Consider the following 8,998-nt stretch of genomic DNA (forward strand, 5'->3'; position numbering starts at 1 on the left):
AAAGAAGCCTCTTATGCTGACCAAGGCTGCATTTATTTGATTAATATAATAAATTAGTAAAACAAGTAACAATTTAAAATAAGAGTTTCTATTTTAATACATTTTTAAAATGTAATTTTTTTTTATTAAAATGTAGTTTAGTGTCACATGATCCTTCAGAAATTGCATTTTTTTTTGTTTTACTGTGATTTAGTATCTCATAATTTTGACTTTTTATGTCATAATCATGATTTACCAAAGCATTATTTTTTTCTTATTTGCTTCCATAGAAATTGGACATAACGTTGAAAGCAGAACATTTTCTTGTTGCTAAATGTCTCAAATAAAGCTTTTGAATATCTTTTTGCTGCTAGTTATTTTTCAAAGCACTGTTTGTTGCAGCATTGAAACCCACTATTCCCTTGAATGATTAAAACTTATCCGGCCTGACTCTCAGAAATTGTTGAACTGTATGGAATAGTTTGGTTGGCTCCTAACCATCCCAACAAGTCTTTCTGAGTTTGTTGACCTATTTACTGTTTTGACCTGCTCTGACTTCACACAGGATGCGGAACCACCATCTCTTAGATGTGTTAAGTGAGGGCTCTCAATAACAATCTTCTACAAAAACAAGTATTAAACAGACCAGAGGGAAACGTTTTGTTTCCCAGTGTAGGTAGATGAATCATTGGTTTTAAACCTCCTCTGGGCCTTCTTGACATGAGGCACTGAAGGGGAAAGTGTGTGTTTGCAGGGTTGTGTTCTGATTATTAAGGAGGAAAACAGGAAATGACATGTCAGTAGGCCTCAGTGTCCATTCAGATGAAAGCTTTCCTTCTCTTTGGTTTGGTAAATCAGTCATATGCACTGAGCAGTTGCATGTGATCTGCTGTCAGGATAAGCAAGCTAGAGCCAGGTCTCTGGTTCTTTACAGATTCTTATGGACTGAGATTCTTTGGATTTTGTTAAGAAAAGTAATTTTTTTTTTTAATATTCATGTTCTTCGGCGTTTACAATCTTTGAAATCAATACATGTATTTATGCGATTTATTTATTTTTCTCAAAAATAAACACAAAAAATAAATACATTATAAAATAAAAAAGAGGACATTAATATTATTGATAAAACAAGCTATTAGTCTTGCTAGGTTGATTTTATGTTATATAATAGTTTATTAAATATGTCTTAAAGTCTCATAAGAAAACAGATTTATAGCTGTAATACGTTTTATTAAAAGTCATTCGACACCAAAGTGGACTGTATTCACATCAAGAAAAGTTTGCTTAGTCGTGGAATAAAAGGTCTTGCATGAATTTTCAAGCCTCATGAATAGCGATATCATTTCACACCATCAGTAAAAGAGGAAGAAGCTTACAAAGTCTCATGACACCGAACCGCAGCATTATGCACTTTCAAAAGCATGACTCAGTGTGATGTGGATGTCTCATGGTAAAAATACATTTAAGGAACTGAGACAAATGTCTGCATGTGGGTCACAGAAAGGGCTTACATATTAGGGTTGTGCTGATAGACAATAGTATAATGTATCAACGATAGTCAGAGATATCGCCTGTGGTTGATGATAGCAAGATGATGATGATTATTATTATTATTAGGGCCCGAGCACCGCGGACCCTCTCGGAATTGCTCTGTTTATTATTATTGTTATTATTACTATTATTATTATTATTATCCAAAATGAATCACATTTTTGAGGGCCTAAACATGCTCAAACTCATGAAACTTTGCACACACCAGAAGTGGCGAAAATTTACATCTGATATAGGTTTCAGAAGTGGGTGTGGCAAAATGGCTCGATAGTGCCACGCCACCTATAAACTTTCAACGAAGTGCCCCTCAAGCTACGTTTCACGTACATGTACGAAATTCGGCAGACACATGTAACACACCAATACCAATAGCCTGAAGTCTCTTGGAGCAAAATCTGAATCCCAACAGGAAGTCAGTTATTTAGAATTTTCTCGCCAAATTTTGTGCCATTTTTGCCATTTTCAGGCGTTGTATTTTAACGAACTCCTAGAGATTTAATCAGATCAACACCAAATTTGGTCAGTGTAAGTCGGTTATAGTCATAGCGCCACCTGCTGGCAACAGGAAGTGGCATGTTTTACACTGTAGCATACTCCTCTCAGAGATTTAATGATAATAAAGGCTTTGCGATTTTAATTGCGAAGATCATGAGTTTTTGTTAAAGGACGTGTCCATGGCAGCCTGATAAATTTCGATGTTTCACCGTGGAAAAGGAAGTTGTTGTAACTCAGCCATACAATGTCCAATCTGCCCCAAACTTCACATGTTTGGTAAGAGTCCTGGCCTGAAAACATCTACATGCCAATATTTAGTTATAATTTATAGCGCCACCTGTTGGCAACAGGAAATGTCATGTTTTATACTAACTAAAACATGCAATGTCCAATCTGCCCTAACTTTCTTGTTTAATAAAAGCCTGGCCTGAAGACATCTAAAGGCCAATATTCAGTTATTATCATAGCGCCACCTGTTGGCAACAAGATATGTCATGCTTTACACTAACTCAAACATACCATGTTCGATCTGCACCAAACTTCACACGTTTGATAAGAGTCCTGGCCTGAAGGCATCTACATGCCAATATTCAGTAATAGTCATAGCGCCACCAGCTGGCAGCAGGAAGTTTGGCACATATAAATGACTTTGACATATTTCTCCTATAGTTACCACTTTAAATGCATTTTGCCCGCCATTCACTGTTTTCCTGAGTCCATGGTGTGGAGGTGGCTCCGGGTGCAAGGGCCCTTTCAACGCTGCTTGCACCTTCAATTCTTCTTCTTCTGAATTCTGCTCTCTCGTGAATTCTCTCATAATAAACAACAAAGTGCAGATGTATGTGCAATGTAAGTATAAGAAATGTATTCATCATACAGTGGAGATAGCTTCACTGATTCTAACGGGAGTGTTTTTTGCATAAACTCGCGGTAGACTGAAGTCAGTGATGATGTGCTTTGCTCGTTTTCTGTAATGTTAGCTGCCATTTGAATAACTGAAATGTAATCATTATAATTAGTAACTTAGAACGTTTCTTTTAAATTGGTATCATGTTAAATACAAATATTTTATATATTTAGATAATAGATTACACTAACATTAGACTGCTTTTAGCCTTTACCCTGGAGTTGGTTCACTCTCAGGATATGAAACTAAGTAAATAATTAAATAAATTAGCATGATAATATTGTGTATTGGTGATCTCACAGGCTGACGATAGGACCATATGACTATGGAGCATATCGCCCTACACTATTATATATCACCCCTCTGACTGCTGCCTGGTTTTTTTTTTTTGTCCTTTTCTGTGATTGGCTAAAAGTAGCTGGCATGTGTGTGTGAGTGCTTATAAAAATCATGAGTTTACATTTTATCCCAACCAAAACATGCCTGTCATTGCCCAGAATACAGGCCTATCCTTATTTGTGCTCTCTCACTTTCTTGTTTGCTTTTTAGTTTTAATTCCATCAAACTTTTTTTTCCTTTTTTTTTTTTTTTGCCAAACTTATTTTCACTTTTTAAACAAACAAATAAATAAATGAATAATTGAAAAATATTTTTACATTGAAAATTGGCCTTACACATGTCCAGAATATCACTAATAACTGCTTATAACACCCTAGCATTCTGCTATTTTTTATGATTTTTGCACTGATTTTTTGAGAGAATGTAAAAATCTAGTTATTAGTTCGCTTTTTTTCATATCTGACCTGTACCTTTCTCCACTTTGTGACAAACAAAAACTTGCAATATCTAATCTGCCAGCGGGCATTGCCTGTGTTGAATGTGGAGCGTGCTGACCTTGTTTTTGCTTGTAAGACCGTGTGGTTTGGGGTGGGGAGCGGAGAGCAGATAGATAGGAGCTTTTAATGCTGCCTTTTCTAGGTGAAAGCACATAGCTCGGGGCCACACGGGTCCCTTGAGTATGCCGCTTTCTCGTGAGATGACAAACGCGAGGTGCAGTTTGCTGTATTTATTTTTGGAGACTTTCTTCTGTTTAACTCTGAATCATGCTGTGCCGTGTCCCGGTGGAGTCTGCTGACAGGAAGACACATGAGGATGACATACATGTACAAGCACGATTCACAACAAAACACAACACAAGTATCGACACAAGTTTCCATAAATAAGTTGTGTTTTGCACTTTAAGCATTTGATTTTTCTTCTCAGAAGGCCAGTAATAATGTTAAAGGAATGGTTCACCCTAAATTTTGTGACCATTTTCCACCCTCTTTATTCCTTGAAACTAAACAGGCTGTTTTGCTAATGACTTGCATTACTGTAAGATTAAAAAAAAAAGAAAAAAAAAAGGAATTAATACTTTTATTCAGCAAGGACCCAATGCAGTGATCAAAATTACACTTTTTTAAAATTGTGTTTTTGCCCAACTTATTTTCATTTGTTTCAGTAAATAAATAAATCATAAAAAACATTTAGATTTACATTAAATTGGCCCTATACATGTCTAGATACCAGAATATCAGAGACTCTTATGGCTCTTTTTTTAAGGAGTTAATACTTTTATTCAGCAAGGATGCAATAACTTCAACAAAAGTGACAGTAAAGCCACTATCCAACATGAAAAAATCCTGAACAAAATGATGATTTCCATGAAAATATTAAGCAGTACAACTTTTTTCAACATTGAAAATTCAACTTTACCATCACAGGAATAAATTGCATTTTAAAATGTTATAAAATATAAAACATTTATTAAAATTATAATATTTCACACTATCACAGTTTTTACTCTTATTTTGATCAAACAGTAGCAGCATCGGTGAGCATAGGAGACTTTTTATTTTTCAAAAAACATTTAAAAATGATGGTAAAAAATGTAGTGTATGTAAATGACCTCTGTTGTGACTGGCTAAATTCTCTACCAGCATATTTCCCTTTGGCAATGAATTAGCAAGTTGCTGAACACTGTGAAAAGAAATCTATATTGAATTTAAACATGGATGTCCATATGCTAATCATGTCATAACCATGAGGATGTTAAAATGGTTAGTGTCAAGGATTGTCATGATGGAAAAAACAGTAGGGATAGACTTTGCAGAATGATGTAAATATTACATTTTGACTCTCTAAATGTTCTTCAGAGTTTTTTTTTATCATCACTGTAGGGATTTTAATACTGTATTATGGATCATTTTTCGTCTAATTTAATTTTCCAACTTTCATGTGAAACTCAGACCCTATAAACTTTTCAGTAAGCAGGTGCAGAAAGCTACAGGTGAGGTGTGTTCCTGTTCCTGTTTTAGTTGCCGATTACTGCTGTGGTTTATATTGTACAGAGTTTAATATGCCTGAGCCTAAAGAAGGCCCTTGGTGGCCTAGTATCATTACTTTGAAGTTTGCGGTTATGCATGCGTTCATATACTACCAATTAAAAATTTGAGGTTGGTACAATTTTTTAAATGTTTTTGAAAGAAGTCTCTTATGCTACCAAGGCTGCATTTGTTTGATCAAAAATACAGTAAAAAGAGAAACATTTGGAGATATTATTACAATTTAAAATATCTGTTTACTAGTTAGTTTAGTATATTTTAAAAATGTCATTTATTCCTATGATGGCAAAACTGAATTGTCACTTTCAATCAATTTAATGTGTCTTTTCTGAATAAAAGTATTACTTTCTTTAAAAAAAAAAGGAATCTAACTGAACTGTCTTTTGAATTGTAGTTTATATGCTAGAGTGTACTTCACCTGCTAATGGATGTTTTGATCAATTTAACGTGTCTTTTCTGAATAAAGTATTACTTAAAAAAAAAAATAATAATTATCTTTTGAATGGTAGTGCATATGCTGAAGTGTACATTACCTGCTAATGGATGTTATGAACTTTGTGTGAACTACATGAGGGCCATGTGAGAGTGAAAAGAGTCCATGAACACTTATCAATGACGGTTGTGCAAGCCTCTGTAGTTGTGCTTGCTTTGAGTTGACCTTAGTGCTAGAGTTGCAAAGACCTCAGGTATAACCAATAACTTTCACTGGTTATTGAGCTCTTGGGGTATTTGTTTAACCAGGAGATGTTTCTGTTTAAACAAACTCAGAGATATGGCCTTGTCCCTGGTTGTCCTTATCTTTGCATTAGCACAGGCTAGTCATCACTTGGCCTGTGAGCAGGCTTGAAGTACAGATAGCAGACGTTTCCTGGTGAAAACAACTTTTTTTCTGTACTGATAATACCTCTGCTCAAATAACCAAAGATCTAAGCTAGTGTTTGTCCCGGTCATGTTTGTAAGTAATAAAAACCTTTCTATGTCCTCTCCCACAGGTGATTTTCAAAGCCAAAGCAAAGTATTCCCCGGAGCTCAACAAGTACAAGTAAGAGATTTTCTTTCTCATTAACAGCTGTGAGTGCTGTTAATGAATTAAGTGGCTGCTTAGAGGGAGCCAGTATGAACAATTTATTACATATTACATTTTAAGTGCTCTAAACTGTTGTCACCCCTGAAATCTTGTGCAACTTTCACTCTTTCACTTTTTTTTTCTTGGTTCTTGCAGAATAGGCAAACTGTAGCCATGAAACTTAGCTGTCTATACACTACATTTATTTAAAGAGATAGTTCACCTAAAAATTAAAATCATTTCATTTACTCACACTTGTTTAACATGTCAACATGTTGTTCAAAACCTGTATGATTTTTTTTTAGCAGACTGTTAATGCTGATCTTTTCCATACAGTGAAGGAATACTGAGCCTGTCAAGCTTCAAAATACCAATAAAGCACCATGGAAGCAGTATAGGAAAAGGCCGAAATATGAGTCACTTCTTCCCTCGCTTGTAACACTCAAATCTCAATTTTTCATGTTCAAAGATCACTTGGCCTGTGAGCAGGCTTGAAGTACAGATAGCAGACGTTTCCTGGTGAAAACAACTTTTTTTCTGTACTGATAATACCTCTGCTCAAATAACCAAAGATCTAAGCTAGTGTTTGTCCCGGTCATGTTTGTAAGTAATAAAAACCTTTCTATGTCCTCTCCCACAGGTGATTTTCAAAGCCAAAGCAAAGTATTCCCCGGAGCTCAACAAGTACAAGTAAGAGATTTTCTTTCTCATTAACAGCTGTGAGTGCTGTTAATGAATTAAGTGGCTGCTTAGAGGGAGCCAGTATGAACAATTTATTACATATTACATTTTAAGTGCTCTAAACTGTTGTCACCCCTGAAATCTTGTGCAACTTTCACTCTTTCACTTTTTTTTTCTTGGTTCTTGCAGAATAGGCAAACTGTAGCCATGAAACTTAGCTGTCTATACACTACATTTATTTAAAGAGATAGTTCACCTAAAAATTAAAATCATTTCATTTACTCACACTTGTTTAACATGTCAACATGTTGTTCAAAACCTGTATGATTTTTTTTTAGCAGACTGTTAATGCTGATCTTTTCCATACAGTGAAGGAATACTGAGCCTGTCAAGCTTCAAAATACCAATAAAGCACCATGGAAGCAGTATAGGAAAAGGCCGAAATATGAGTCACTTCTTCCCTCGCTTGTAACACTCAAATCTCAATTTTTCATGTTCAAATATGGTACATCAAGACACATTGCACTGTGTTTGACTAGGTATCATATGGCCTCAGAAGATTTGGAATTTGTTTTTTGGTACTTTTATGTCACTATTTTGTGTGTTTTTTTTATTTTGGAGTTTGATTGCCCTAGTACTCATTTATTCATGTTCCACACAAGAACAGAAATCATACAGCTTTGGAACAACATTAGAGTGAGAATTTTTGGGTGAATTTAGGAGAATTTAGAATTTTTCTTTTGGTTGAAATATCAAAAGACTAAAGAAGTTTGAGCCAACTTATTACAGACTTGTTAGTTTTTCCATTTGGAGCATCAGTCTGTACAAATACGGGCTTTGATCAGGTTATTAGAGTCTGATGCCGAGTGAAAAGCTTGGAGATCAAATCCCACCCATCCCCATCTGAGTCAGGATGAGTAGGAGGAGGGCATGTGGTGGAATGGAGGGGGAAGGGGGCAGAGGAGAGGATTGACACATGGCCCAGACTGAGCTAAGCAACTGGTTGACTACGCTTATCAGTTCATTGTCTTTGAGCTTTCATCTATTATTCAATATGATATATTGAGCATGAAGTATTATGGGACAGAGCTTGATTTTCTTCAACAGAAGAGGGTAAAAAATTGTATTATATTATATTTTATATTATAAAATATAGATGTTTAAGTTGTTCACATAATTCACCTATGACACATTCATTTCATTTATTTATTTATTCTTCTCTAAAATAATTTTTCTCTCTACTCTCGATAGGGTGCCCCTGCGTCTAGGATTTCTGCTGGCCAGTGTTTTTTTCCTGGTGGTGAATGTGACGTGTGCCATGCTGGTTCAGGGTGATGCGGGTGAGAGTCAGGTGAAGGATGCCGTTCTGGCACGAGTTCTGGTTAATGACAGCCTCTTTGTTCTCTGTGCGATCTCACTTGCCATCTGCATCTTCAAGATCGCTAAAATGTCTTCTGCCAACATCTACCTGGAGTCAAAGGTAAGTGGACAGGGATGCGGTTGGATTTGGAGATTTTTGCATACTGGCTTACTTCATATTTGGATTCAGAACAGGACAGTGCGGCATTTTCAGTATTATTTTCAGCGGTTTCAGACAGTGCAATCATAACTAATTGTTTTGAGTGGTGTTGAAAAAGTACTTGCTCTTCTGTCTAAATGTGGTGATCTTTGTGATTGTGATCCAGGGGACATCAGTATGCCAGGCCACGGCCATTGGGGCGGCAGTTATCCTCCTGTACACTTCCAGAGCCTGTTATAACCTGGTTGTGGTGGCTCTTTCTCCTGAAGGGTTATGAATATAATGTTCTCTGAGGTTCATTTATAATGTTAGTGTGATTTAACATCAAAAAAACATCATAATTTAGATGTAATAGGCTATTTTCTATCCTGTTTTTGAGCCTCTCTGCAGAACGGTCTGTTTTTATCGGTGGGGCG

General features: G+C 35.9%; 1 protein-coding gene across 1 annotated transcript in view; it reads left to right on the top strand.

The window, feature by feature from the left end:
- Window positions 1-8,998, top strand: part of LOC107679987 (integral membrane protein GPR137B-like) — a 31,986-nt gene that overhangs the window by 18,219 nt on the left and 4,769 nt on the right. The window contains exons 2-4 of the mRNA XM_016475721.1: window positions 6,309-6,358; window positions 8,315-8,543; window positions 8,749-8,852. Of these exons, the coding sequence (XP_016331207.1) occupies window positions 6,309-6,358; window positions 8,315-8,543; window positions 8,749-8,852 (383 nt within the window). The remainder of the gene's footprint in view (window positions 1-6,308; window positions 6,359-8,314; window positions 8,544-8,748; window positions 8,853-8,998) is intronic.

This window comes from Sinocyclocheilus anshuiensis, unplaced genomic scaffold (genome assembly GCF_001515605.1).
Source record: "Sinocyclocheilus anshuiensis isolate Anshui unplaced genomic scaffold, SAMN03320099.WGS_v1.1 scaffold772, whole genome shotgun sequence".
Classification (NCBI taxonomy): Eukaryota; Metazoa; Chordata; class Actinopteri; order Cypriniformes; family Cyprinidae; genus Sinocyclocheilus; species Sinocyclocheilus anshuiensis.